Source organism: Triticum aestivum, chromosome 2D, assembly GCF_018294505.1.
Source record: "Triticum aestivum cultivar Chinese Spring chromosome 2D, IWGSC CS RefSeq v2.1, whole genome shotgun sequence".
NCBI lineage: Eukaryota > Viridiplantae > Streptophyta > Magnoliopsida > Poales > Poaceae > Triticum > Triticum aestivum.
This window is the reverse complement of record NC_057799.1, coordinates 394,393,030-394,406,503: the sequence shown is the minus strand read 5'-3', so window position 1 is coordinate 394,406,503 and position 13,474 is coordinate 394,393,030. Positions and strand designations below refer to the sequence as shown.

At 45.3% G+C, this 13,474-nt stretch overlaps 1 protein-coding gene across 2 annotated transcripts; it reads left to right on the top strand.

Annotated features, from left to right (window-relative positions):
• Positions 1 to 6,695: 6,695 nt before the first annotated feature.
• On the top strand, positions 6,696 to 12,706 carry LOC123053373 (DDT domain-containing protein DDB_G0282237). Of its 2 annotated transcripts, XM_044476837.1 has the most exons (11): positions 6,696 to 6,955; positions 7,983 to 8,143; positions 8,291 to 8,463; positions 9,158 to 9,516; positions 9,587 to 9,665; positions 9,778 to 10,118; positions 10,209 to 10,619; positions 10,699 to 10,797; positions 10,934 to 11,095; positions 11,174 to 11,262; positions 12,228 to 12,706. In XM_044476837.1, the coding sequence occupies exons 2-11, from the start codon at positions 8,031 to 8,033 to the stop codon at positions 12,412 to 12,414; spliced, it is 2,013 nt and encodes a 670-aa protein (XP_044332772.1). In that variant the 5' UTR covers positions 6,696 to 6,955; positions 7,983 to 8,030; the 3' UTR covers positions 12,415 to 12,706. The 2 variants fall into 2 exon arrangements, with proteins under 2 accessions (XP_044332772.1, XP_044332773.1); XM_044476838.1 differs by lacking the exon at positions 10,699 to 10,797.
• The last annotated feature ends 768 nt before the right edge of the window (positions 12,707 to 13,474 follow it).

Here is a 13,474-nt window from a genome sequence, read left to right as displayed (position 1 = left end):
GGAGCTAGGCTCGGTGATAACCACTTGACCGAGCCCGATGGACGTATACCTCGAGAGTTCAGAGTTGATGTCCAAAGGCGAGTCCGGCTTCCCGATGACGGGGAGAGTCCCGTTTGACTTCGGGTCCACCAATGGCGTGGTCGCATCTGGATCTCCGGCTAGAAGCCCCGTGATGGGAGAGAGTCCGGCGAGGTTCACCCTCATGTCTTCGGACGAAGTGGTCCGCCCCGGATATAAGGCCGAGGCGGACATGAGCGTCGACCCCTGGGCGGGATTTGATAGTAGATCCGAAGGGCCTCCTTTGTGTGGGTGGGGAGCGGCGGCCGAGGCCGTGAACCCCTCGAAGATCAGGTCTCCTCGGATATCGACGATGTAGTTCAAGCTTCCAAACCTGATTTGGTGAGCAGGGGCGTAGCTGTCGACCTGCTCAAGGTGACCGGTCGAGTTGGCACGTAGCACGAAGCCGCCAAACACAAAGAGTTGGCCAGGGAGAAAGGTCTCCCCGGAAACAACGTCGTCGTTGATGATGAGGCGAGCCATCGATTCTTTTGTTGACAACACAATGGAACTCTCAATGAAAGCACCAATGTCGGTGTCAAAACCGGTAGATCTCGGGTAGGGGGTCCCAAGCTGTGTATCTAAGGATCGATGGTAACAAGGGACAATAGGGACACGATGTTTTACCCAGGTTCGGGCCCTCTTAAAGGAGGTAAAACCCTAAGTCCTGCTTAATTGTATTCGATGTGTATAAGGGTTACAAGAGTTGATCTACCTCGAGATCGTAATGGCTAAACCCTAGCTGTCTAGCCTATGATTCTTCTTATGGCCTCTACGGACTAAACCCTCCGGTTTATATACGCACCAGAGGGGCCTAGGGTTGTACAGAGTCGGCTTGCATAGGAAGGAAACATTACACCCGGACACCAAACTTGTCGTTCTACGCACATAGGAGTCCTACCCGGACACGGTGGATAGCCTTCTGCTTTATCTTCACGGTCCATCAGTCCGGCCCATATCGAATAGATCGGACACTCGAGAACCCCCTAATCCAGGACTCCCTCATCTGGCGTACCGCAAAATGAAGGAAACAGACTTCTCTTGGAGCGCCTACGGTCGAAACGGGGTCCTGTTCATTGGGAGGGGCGTGGTGTACCGCAAAATGGGACTCCACGGGCTACTATTCATCCATCGTCGTCCTCCAGCAGGCTCCACCGGGTACTATTTATATAGCCCCCACGGGGTCCGGTTCATCCACGCCCAACCGGCTTGGGTGTGGCGGCCTCCTCGGGGTCCTGTTCATCCAGTGAAAACCGCGCCTACTACCTTGGGGTCCTATTCATCCAACCCCCATCGTCTGGGGTGGGGCGTACACTTACGTACAGGTAGGCGGCAGCAACGGGAACTATTCATCCACAACCAACCAAACGGCTGGACTCACCACACGTCTCGACTCGTTTCTACGTATCACGAGCGCGGCATCAACAGGCACTGTTCATCCATAGGCAACGTATCGCCTCGCAAGGGTTAAGTTAGCGAGCGCCTCACACACACGCGCGTACGAGAGAAATGCGCAAACCACACTGCATCGCTCGGCCCCGACCACCCACCGTAACCGGGAACTCCCCGATATTTTCCTCGCCCTCACTTCTACCTTGATTTTTTACGTCATGGACGGCCCAAAAGAATGTCATGCATGTGCATCTCCTGTCGGCCCAGGACGAAAAGCCCATTTTCTGTCATAGAAGTAGGAGCCCACCACATCTACGATGATACGTGTTTTTGTCACAATTATCGTCGTAGAAGTGTCATAACCATGACAGAAAAAGTTTTTGTTCGTGCCAAAATGTCACAGATGTGTCTTTTATTTGTAGTGGTGGTACCCCCGTGCGCACGGGCTACTGCGTCAACTCCCTGGGTACCCCGTGCGCACGGGATCTTTTGAGCCTGTGCTCACGGGGTGGTGGTTTAGGCTCCGAATACCCCATGCGCATGGGGCTGACTTAGCCCGTGCGCACGGGTTCCAACGGGCAGACCCCCCACCCAACCAAGAACACTATACAAGGAGGTCTTCTTCCTCCTCCATCCCTAACACTAGTGTCTTGTTGAGCTCCACCATTGCTACACTCCATTTTGCTCAATAGTCTCAATCCCTCCACCCAAACTTGTTGAAACTTTGGGAATTGGGAGAGCAATATCCGATCTACACTTTGACCAGACCAAATTGTGTTCCCCGCAATATTCATCCACCATTGACTTGTTACTCTTGGAGCTTGGGATCCTAGGCGGCTAGAGGTTCCTCCGGAAGCTTCCTTGCTTGTGGTGTGCTCCGGAGAAGTTTGTAAAGGTGTGGTGGTTGCCTTCAAGACCAACCCCGAGCGATTCGAGGCTCATCCGTTGGGGGTAACTCGAAAGAGACTACGGTGAGCCTTCAGTGGTGTTCGACAAGCTTTGGCTCCGGCACTGCTATAAACGGAGAGTAGCTCTTCCCCAAGGAAGAGTGAACTTTGGGATAAAATCCACGTTCTCGTCTCACTTGTGGTTAATCCTTTCCCGCATTTTACTTTGGTTTGTACGCGTGTTGGCTTGCTAATTAGTTTGTTGCCTAGCATTTTTAGCTTTAAGCTTGCTTGTCATATATGTTGTGTTCACCTAATTGCATATCTAGTGAACCCTATTTACCCGCCACCTTAAAATTGTCAAGAAAGATTAAAATTTGTAGTCTCATATTCACCCCCTCTAGTCGACCATATCGATCCTTTCACACGGGCTACCCAGAGAGCTACTGGAAGTGAAGACGCACACCCCGTGCGCATGGGCCTCCAGACCCAGTGCCCACGACCTCGCTGCTGTAGCTAGCCCGCGTGCACGGCCATGTATCATGCCCATGGGACCCCCATGCACACGGGGCCTACTTAGCCTGTGTGCACGACCCTCATAGGAAGTTGGCCGTGGATGTCCTGTTTTGCCCTCCAACTTGTCCCCCACCTCAAGCCACATATATATTCCGTGCCCATGACATTTGCTAGGGTTAGCAAAGTATTATGAGACATTAGAGAGAGCTTTACTCCTTATACCTCCACCTTGGGAAATCATGACCTCCTAAGGGAGAAGGATCCCCATCATAGGATCATCAAGACCTCCTAATGGAAAAGGATCTCACTAGATCATCAAGACCTCATCTCTATGTATTTGAGAAGAACTTACCTTTGTGCTTGTTTTCCTTTGATTGATCTTGTATACTTGTGAATCTCAACTATGCAATTCTAGTGGATGTGTAATTGGGTTTTGTTTGAGTGATTTCTCTTGTTGTTCTTCCCTTTTCCCCTTCCAAGTATGAAAAGATCATCCATTAGGGTTCCACCCTACAACACAAGGGCCACAAGTGGTGGGACCCATGACGAATCTCTAATGCGTGTCTTCGGATTACACGAAGAGAAGGCCACCTAGTCCGATGTATATTGATGCTCAGACCCTTGTTGAGGGAGCTGAGGATGTTTGAAGAACTTGAAGCCGAACTTGAACCGATAAAGAAGGAACTCGCCTGCCAGGCCAAAGGCGTCAAGCCAAAAATGTCAGGCCAAAGGTAATGGTCTGAGGATGGAACCACCATCCCGGGCTTCGAAGACCAGTTCAGGGGCTACTGACGGTGTCCTGGACTAAGGGGTACTAATCTATACAACCCACAGTCCATGGGTCGAGCATACCGCCCATCGATCATTACAAGGAAGGACTTCGAAAGCTGTGCACCTCGCGTAATCAAGACGGATGATACGTCTCCAACGTATCTATAATTTTTGATTGTTCCATGCTATATTATCTTCTGTTTTGGACATTATTGGGCTTTATTATTCACTTTTATATTATTTTTGGGACTAACCTATTAACCGGAGGCCCAGCCCAGAATTGCTGTTTTTTGCCTATTTCAGAGTTTCGCAGAAAAAGAATACCAAACGGAGTCCAAACGGAATGGAATCTTAGGGAACGTGATTTTCGGAACGAACATGATCTAGAGGACTTGGACCCTACGTCAAGAAAGCCACCAGGAAGCCATGAGGTAGGGGGGCGCGCCTACCCCCCTGGGCGCGCCCTCCACCCTCGTGGGCCCCATGTTGCTCTACCGACGTACTCCTTCCTCCTATATATACCTACGTACCCCAAACGATCAGATACGGAGCCAAAAACCTAATTCCACCGCCGCAACCTTTTGTACCCACGAGATCCCATCTTGGGGCCTGTTCCGGAGCTCGGCCGGATGGGGCATCGATCACGGAGGGCTTCTACATCAACACCACAGCCTCTCCGATGAAGTGTGAGTAGTTTACCTCAGGCCTTCGGGTCCATAGTTATTAGCTAGATGGCTTCTTCTCTCTTTTTGGATCTCAATACAATGTTCTCCCCCTCTCTTGTGGAGATCTATTCGATGTAATCTTCTTTTGCGGTGTGTTTGTTGAGACCGATGAATTGTGGGTTTATAATCAAGTTTATCTATGAACAATATTTGAATCTTCTGAATTCTTTTATGTATGATTGGTTATCTTTGCAAGTCTCTTCGAATTATCAGTTTGGTTTGGCCTACTAGATTGATCTTTCTTGCAATGGGAGAAGTGCTTAGTTTTGGGTTCAATCTTGCGGTGTCCTTTCCCAGTGACAGTAGGGGCAGCAAGGCACGTATTGTATTGTTGCCATCGAGGATAACAAGATGTTTTTTTATCATATTGCATGAATTTATCCCTCTACATCATGTCATCTTGCTTAAAGCGTTACTTTGTTCTTATGAACTTAATACTCTAGATGCATGCTGGATAGCGGTCGATGTGTGGAGTAATAGTAGTAGATGCAGGTAGGAGTCGGTCTACTTGTCTCGGACGTGATGCCTATATACATGATCATACCTAGATATTCTCATAATTATGCTCAATTCTGTCAATTGCTCAACAGTAATTTGTTCACCCACCGTAAAATACTTATGCTCTTGAGAGAAGCCACTAGTGAAACCTATGGCCCCCGGGTCTATCTTCCATCATATTAATCTTCCAACACTTAGCTATTTCTGGCGCCGCTTTTATTTTGCTTTCTTTACTTTGCATCTCTATCATAAAAATACCAAAAATATTATCTTATCATATCTATCAGATCTCATTCTCGTAAGTGACCGTGTAGGGATTGACAACCCCTTATCGCGTTGGTTGCGAGGATTTATTTGTTTGTGTAGGTGCGAGGGACTCGCGCATAGCCTCCTACTGGATTGATACCTTGGTTCTCAAAAACTGAGGGAAATACTTACGCTACTTTGCTGCATCACCCTTTCCTCTTCAAGGGAAAACCAACGCAGTGCTCAAGAGGTAGCAACGGACACCTCTGAAGACTTTGCGTGTACTTCAAGGATAGCTCAATAACTAGCATGTTGGCAACCGACCATATGTGTAACATAGGTACCCTCGGTGTATATATAAGCCGTGGGGTTTAGTCTTTAGAGGCACGATTACCAACCTTAGGGTTTAGAACACAATCATACAATCTCGAGGTAGATCATCTTGTACTTTGTACTCCATCACATCAATATAATCAAAGCGGGGCGTAGGGTTTTACCTCTTCAAGAGGGCCCAAACCTGGGTAAACACCGTCTCCCTTCGTCCGTTGTTACCATTGTTCCTAGACCTACAGCTCGAGATCCCCTACCCGAGATCCGTTGGTTTTAGCACCGACATGTATTGATAGAGTATAGGGATGTACAATGGTGATGAGTGATTGAGAGTAATCTATGGTTCTCGACGCTATTGACTAGCCTATAACCCTGACTTACATGGATACATGAATCTAGGGTTTACATGATCATAGTAGGTTAGGGTTATGGAGGAGTCATCCTAGACGCCCGCTTCCTTGTCATATGACGAGATGACGGCCCAGGGCATAAACCGTCATAGGAGGCCTCATGCCGGCCTACTTAGACTCCACGTTACTACGTATGGCGAGGCACCCTTGGGTCATAACACCATCAACATGCGCCTGAATGATTCGTCGAAATCTGGTCCGCGGCCTAGTAGGAGCCCATATTCCTTTAGTCATTTTATTTCTTGACTTGAAAGTTTACAAGTTAAAAACCTAGTCAATTTAGATCATGATCACAACATGAGACTGTTCGTTTCTCCTATTTACACGACTTATCAACCAACACCAAAGATACACCAAATCGAGTTAGGGTTTCTCCTTGCACCGTCATCGTAGTCTACTCCACCCCGAACGCCGGTGTGCACCGGCGAGCAGGACACCAGGTCTGCGAAACCTACCACCTTCTAGTCCTTCACAGGAAAAGTACGATTTAGGTTTCCGAGAAGCAGTACACGTGACTACTCAGGTTCGTACCACGGGTCATCTTCCTTTCAAGTCAGGCAGAGCTGCATCCTGCTGTCTCCGTCGCCGTCTGTTTCGACCGGTCTTCGCCAACATTGTTGTAACGACATCGCATGTGCAGCAGAGAGAATTACTTCATCTATCTGTTTTCTTTATGAGAATGTTTTGTGTAAAATTCATCAAACTTTTGCTTTTCAAAATTTTGTCATGTCATAGGAAAGCTTCAGCTAGTGCCAGTAATAAAACAAAAAAGCTGAGGTACCTCGCTGGAAATGTCCAAACAGAATCACCGAGAAACCGCCGTTTCTTTGGCCACATCAAACTGCTATAAATTCCTTCGAAGGAAAAAAACCTAGAAATTTCGCCGAGAGAGTGGAAGCCCCGGTGGCGCTCTTCCGTTCCCCCCTTCCTCATTCGGCTTCTCTGCTCGAAAACGCGAGCGCCAAAACTCCCCCGCGCCGCCAAACCGGCGGTTGGGGTTCCGGCCTCCGCTTCCCCCGCCGCCCCGCGCCCGCGCCGCCCCACGGTAGCCCCCCCGTCGCCGCGCAGATCCCCGAGGACCCCCAGCCTCGCCGCCGACCGTGCCGTATCGGCGGACTCCCTGGTGAGGCCCCGGAGTGCTTGCCCTCGTCGTTTTATGACGCCGGTCGACGCAGGACCGTCGGTTCGGGCTGATCTCTCCGTGTTTTTGATGGGTTAGTGGGTTCCGTTTGCGCGAGGATGATTTCTAGGTGGTGGCCGGTGGGATGTGGCATGCCCGGTCTTTGACGGCCTAGGGTTTGGGGGCGGCCCTTCGGGGTATCCTGTGATGGTGTGGGGGGTAAGAGCGAGTTTTGGTGGGTACGGAATGGTGGTTTCGCTAGGCGGTCGGGGTGGGGATGCTTGGTCGCCCCATTAATCGCCCCATTAATTGGCGATCTGTTGGTGGGTGATTGGTGTTGATTTTTTCATGGTGTTTCTTGGTTCTTGGATTCTGGGAATCGGAGTGGCATTTTCATGCCATTTGTTGAAAGCGGCATGACACATTCCGTAAATCTGAAGTGCATTTTGTTGATATAAAAAATGGTACCAGAACTTCTTGGTTGTTGGATTTCAAGTGTCGCGCTTGGGTGATGTTATAGATCTACGGCTGAGGTGAATGAATATGAGTTGGTTACTGTATTTTCTAGTGAGGATTATCGTGTACTGCACAGAATGTATTTTGAATCTTTGTACAGAAAGATTAACACAAGGACATTGTGTACGGCTGCATTGAGCAGATATGAGCTCATCACTGTATTTTAGTGAAGATTAGCTTGTACATAATGTATTTTTAATCTTTACATATGAGATTAGCTTGTACATAATGTATTCTGAATCTTTATGTAGAAGATTAACACACGACATTGTGTGATTAGTGTAAAAGTTACAGGCTGGAGTTGAAGTGATGTTATTCTTCCGTTTGTTGTTCCATGACTTTCATGCATTTTTTTTACAAAAGTTACTGTACCCATGAACTCATGCTAATATCAATTAACACCACTGTCCATTACCTGCTCCTTGTCTTGTGCTTTATATATGCGGTGCATGGCCCTTGATGGCTTAGAGTTTGTCCTGAAGGAGAATGGAGTAACTGTTGTTAAATTTTGCAGGTGTTGAACGAGCTGTTCCTTTTGTAGAGGTTGTATTACAAGGACCAAATGCCTCTCTTCAAGAGGACACCTTTCTTCTTACTGGACCCACCAAAGGACTTGGATCCCAAGGAGAAGGTGTTCCAAGTTCGATTTACTAAGGAGATATTTCGAGATTACCAGTATCCTCTTACATATAACTGTTCACAATTAATTGATCTGTACCTGATATAAATCATAATTTCCAAACAAAATATGACATTTTGCAGCTTTTATGTTTGCAATAGACTATGTTGCAGCAACAGTGTGCATCCTTGACTATTGATTAGGGAGTACCTGAATAGGTTGAACCTTTACCGTAAAAGAGTTTGGACATGCAAGGTGTCTGGAAAATCTAATTTAACCTATGAGGAAGCTTTGGTCTCAGAGCAGCGCGCTGCAGAGAAGGCTCAACAGTTGCCAAGAGAGCTTATGTCTCCTGTTCTCCAGATGATCCAATACAGTAGGGCCAAGCTTTTCCTGATTATGACATTATCGGCACTTGTCATGATTATAATGTTTCAGTCTCGCTATAATCCTTATTTCTTTATGATGCACATTGTTGGCCTTTGAAAAAGAAACGGTATAGCATTTTGTTATGTGTATATCTAGACTAAGTTACATTGAGGTAATTTTTTTTTAAAGGCCATTGAGCTAATGCTGTTTGTTTGACATTGATTATCTGTTGCATCATTGCATGTTTAGAATTTTATGCTGGTAAGGAGTTTCGCATGTTTGAGATTTTCCGTTTATATTCACTGACAAGTCCCACTTGTTTTCATCAGTTTTCTTTTGGATTGTTCAGACATTCTTTCTGGATAAAATTGATGATATGTTCTCCTCCATTGATTCATCACATTTGATTTGCCATTTTATGTGTGCACTGTAATAAATTTCCAATTCAGGGCTGGCAATCTATCCATGCGACCGACAGTCTGGCATATAGGTTTACTGCACATTTAGTTAGCTGTGTCATCTGTATACTGTTAATAATCTGCAGTGAGGCTATTTTTCATGCTGTCGCAAACTATCGTTTATGTCTATGATATTTTCATACGCTACATGATATTCTATTTAGTGAAGAATGCGGAATATTTCTAGGTGAGAATATTTGTGTTATATTTTTAAGGCCGGATTTTTCACTGCATTTGCTTCAGGTACACTTAACTTAACTGACCTTGTCAACAAGATATATGGCAGTCTGCAAGAGAATCTGTTTGAAGGATTAGAATTACATGCTAAAAGAGATGGTTCGGAGTCTGCTTGCAAGATTCTGAAGGTTGTAGGTTCAGGTAAAACCACAAGCTATGAGGTGGGCTGGATTGGTCAAGACAATGCAATTACCAGCACTTCAGTTCTCAGAGCCGACGATCTAATTCGCAAGAAAGCACCTTGTGGTCGTAATATGCTCAAGATTTTTATCAGGGAATCAACATCACAAAACTCTCCATGGATCGTACATATGGATCTTGCAAAGAAATATGGCATACCCACTGAGCCTCCAAAAGACATGATTGTAACCATCTTTTCTTGTTTCCTTTATTCTCTCTCCTATTATTATGATCCTAATACATCATGGCTTACAGAATGGTGAAGGATTGTCCAAAGCAAGGAAAAGACTAGCGAATGGGACTGCAGAAGATGCCAGCAAAAGGTCAAAGAAAGGTGAATTAAGCAGATATTCATGTCATCTCTTTCACTTCATATTTTACCATAGGTTTCATTTTACTACAGGTTTGACTGGCTTCTTATTGTTCACTTTCCATGTGACTTTCAGATGAGGAGCAAGTAGTACCAGTTAAATACCCAATCGATGATCTTTTAGTAAAGCCGGTGGCAGATGACCCTCTTTTGTCAAAGAGATGCCCACCATCCACAGATTTCAAAGTCCCTATAAGTTCTGTGGGAGATCTCCTGATGGTCTGGGATTTCTGCATGTCTTTTGGGAGGCTTTTATGCTTGTCGCCGTTTTCCTTGTCAGATCTGGAGAATGCAATTTGCCACAAAGAAACCAATCTTGTTCTTCTTGTGGAAATACACACTGCACTTCTCAATTTGCTTATTAATGATGAAGGTGAATATTATGAGTTTATCCAGAACAAGAACAGAAAATCAAAGGTGATTTCTTCTTATTATTATTCAAAATTTAAGTCTGGGCGAACTTGTACCATATTCTGTTCCCTGAAACATGAATCATATCGTATGTAGGTATCTCTAGTCACCTGGAAGGAGTATCTATGTGATTTCATGGAAATGACAAGTATCTCCAGTAACATATCAACAGTACGGAGGGGTCACTATGGTCTTGTTCCCACTAGCCTGAAACTTGAAATCCTACGGGAATTGGTAGATGAAGCCATTGCAACTATTGCTGTAAAAGAGAAATTAGATGAACGCATTGATCAGCAACAAGCACTTGCAGCAGAAAAAAGAGAGATTGCTAGAAAGAGTAAGGAAGAGCAGAAGTTGATCATGGAAGTGGCAACAGAAAAGGAAATGAATCAGACAAATGCTGTACAGGATGGCAACGAGAATGTTAATAGCCAGCTTGTGGCAAAAGAAGGGAAGGAGAGGAAAAACGCTCCCACCAGCAAAATGGGAGATGCGAAATTGCATCTGGTGAGAACCTGTATCAGTATATCTTTTAAGTTTAATCCATGTAACAGAAAAGGAAATGAATCAGACAAATGCTGTACAGGACGGCAACGAGAATGTTAATAGCCAGCTTGTGGCAAAAGAAGCGAAGGAGAGGAAAAATGCTCCCGCCAGCAAAATGGGAGATGTGAAATTGCATCTGGTGAGAACCTACCTGTATCAGTATATCTTTTAAGTTTAATCCATGTAAACCTTTTATGCACACATGTTAATTCTTACATATGTACATGCATATCTCTGCTGAAACTGTTCATGAAAGTGCTTCTCTCTGCTTATAGGGGAGGCATCTGGAGAAAGAACTACTGGACCAATCAGTACGAACTAGTCCTCTTGGAAAAGACAGATACTATAACAGGTATTGGTTTTTTAGGCGTGAAGGAAGACTTTTTGTTGAAAGTGCAGATTCCAAAGAGTGGGGGTACTATAGCACCAAGGAAGAGGTGATTGTTTGCTACTGTATAAATTTCTTTGCTTCCTTTTCTATGTACAACAATCTATGTTAACTCTGCAATTAACAGCTTGATGCGCTCATTGGGTCTTTAAACATTAAAGGCATAAGGGAGAGAGCACTCAAACAACAGCTTGACAAGTTCTACAACAAGATAAGGTATGGAACTGGAAGTCTTCTATTATTATATTCTTTAATTTATCTCGTATACTATTGGACTGTTTTTGTGGTGTGGTGATTGCCGTTCTGTTGATTCTTAGAATAGAGATGTACTCCCTCCGTCCGGAAGTAATTGTCGCTCAAACGGATGTATCTAGACGTATTTCAGTGCTAGATACATCCGTTTGAGCGACAGTTATGTCCGGACGGAGGGAGTAGTTGACACTAGGAAGTGCAGATCATCACATTTTATATCCAATATCTTGAATCTATCCTAGTTTCTGTTCTGTGCATTTTATGATCTTGTCCTCTGTCAACCTTGCTTTAATGAACATTGCACTTCATAGCATTAGATTGGTCTATTTAGACCAATGTGAATGATAGTGCTTTTATTGTTTAGCGCAATTTTATTCCTTTGCGATGATATTTGGCTGTATTATAGAAGGGGGTGTCATAAACCACTAATTTTGTATTCTGGATCTGGAAGAACTTGGCACCAGATTTTGTGATATCGCTGAAAACTGGTCAGGCCATGCTGACCTATTTTTCGTGAAAGGGCTGGTTCAGGGCCTAAATGATGCCCTTTGATTCCTTTGGTTAAATAGATATCTCATTACATACTTCCTCCGTCTGGAATTAGCTGTCGCCCAAATGGATGTATCTACACTAATTCCGGGTGGAGTAGAAATTATCCAAAGTTTCCAATGCCAAACCATGGAAATCTCAAAAAGAAAAATTATTGCCCAGCGTTCTTCACTGAAAATGAAATGTTTTTTTTCTGTCCATGCAAAACTGTTTTCCAGACCGCAACTCATTGTTGTTTATTTCACTTGCGCATGTTTTTCTGTCAATATGAATAAGTATTCTTTTGCGTTGCCCTTGAACCTACTGTTGAGGACAAGAGCTGGCTTTATGTTCGCAGAAGCAAAACTAATAAGTAGCTTTTCCTTTGTTTGTGAATATAGTAATGCTGTGGAGAAGAGATTGAAGGAGGTGACACATCAGTTGTTAGTTGAAGAGGCTGTATTGCGGCGTTCTTCTCGTGTACATGCTCATCCAAAGGACAGCCCTTCTACGTCATTCCTCGAGTATGTCAACACATGGAAGCCTATTCAAAAGAGAAACAGATCGAAAGAAGATCGAGCTACTTAGTTGATAGATGGATAGGCTACTTTTTGTACGGCCTATTTGTTGTCTCAACTCTGGACCGTAGTAGGGGCTCATTTCTTGCGCCAAATTTTCGGAAACTAAGGCAGTCGAACTGGAGCTGCATGTGATTTGACCCCGGGTAGAGTCGATGTTTTCTTTGTTTCTGTAGTTGGTACTGAAGTGGCGATGCTGAAAACCAATCTTTAGCTAGGAATCTGTTCTATGTTGTGGATTTGACAGGTTCCACGCCCTTTCACAAGTGCAATTATTTTCTAGGAGTATGCCTTTGGTTTTCCATGGCTGACTTTGTTGGATGTGTGCTGGATCCTAGCTACGCTGGGTGTATCTCCAACTTGGAGGGACTGGGAGGAGTGTACGTAGACGGCCATGCTCAGAACGTGAGAGGCAGGGCGGCGCTAGTACATGCCACGGTCATGTTGGTTGTTCGATGGAGTTTTTTTTTTGAAAGATCCAGCGTGATACTGGCTTCATTGATTTAGCAGAAGAGAGCGACAAATGAGGTTGATCAAGTGATCAGGTGGTGGAAAAGAAAATTACTCCCTCCGTTTCAAATTATTCGTCGCAGAAATGGATGTATCTAAGAACTAAAATACATCTAGATACATCCATACCTGCGACAAGTAATTCGGAACGAAGGGAGTACAAAGCACTGGTGATAGGCTTGTGGCTTGCTATCTCCCAATTATATCCCCAAAAGGGGGCTCTATGGCTCTAGCACCAGCAAGGTGCCATTGCTCCAAATTCCTTCTGATCGTCGTCACGATGCTTTCAACAGTTGGCTCCTTGTTTCTGAAAACAGCCTCATTCCGTTCCTTTCATATTTCTCTTGCCACAAGGAGTAACATGGTCCTTACCCCACGCCTGTCCTCAGGAGCCAAGCGCCTGTCGATGTTCTGGCAAATGGCGATCGTAGAAGAGAGCACGGGCTGATCCCTGGGGAGCAGCGCTGCACAACCTCTCCATGAGGCTACCTTTGCCCAAACCTGAAGGGAGAATGGGCAGTGCCAGATCAGGTGGACAGAGGTTTCCAGGTTTCTTCGAC

Coding starts and splice junctions, on each gene's coding strand:
- LOC123053373 (XM_044476837.1), top strand. CDS start 8,031: ATGCCTCTCTTCAAGAGGACACCTTTCTTCTTACTGGACCCACCAAAG. Junction 9,517..9,586: donor AGCCTCCAAAAGACATGATT/GTAACCATCTTT, acceptor CATGGCTTACAG/AATGGTGAAGGATTGTCCAA. Junction 9,666..9,777: donor CAGCAAAAGGTCAAAGAAAG/GTGAATTAAGCA, acceptor TGTGACTTTCAG/ATGAGGAGCAAGTAGTACCA.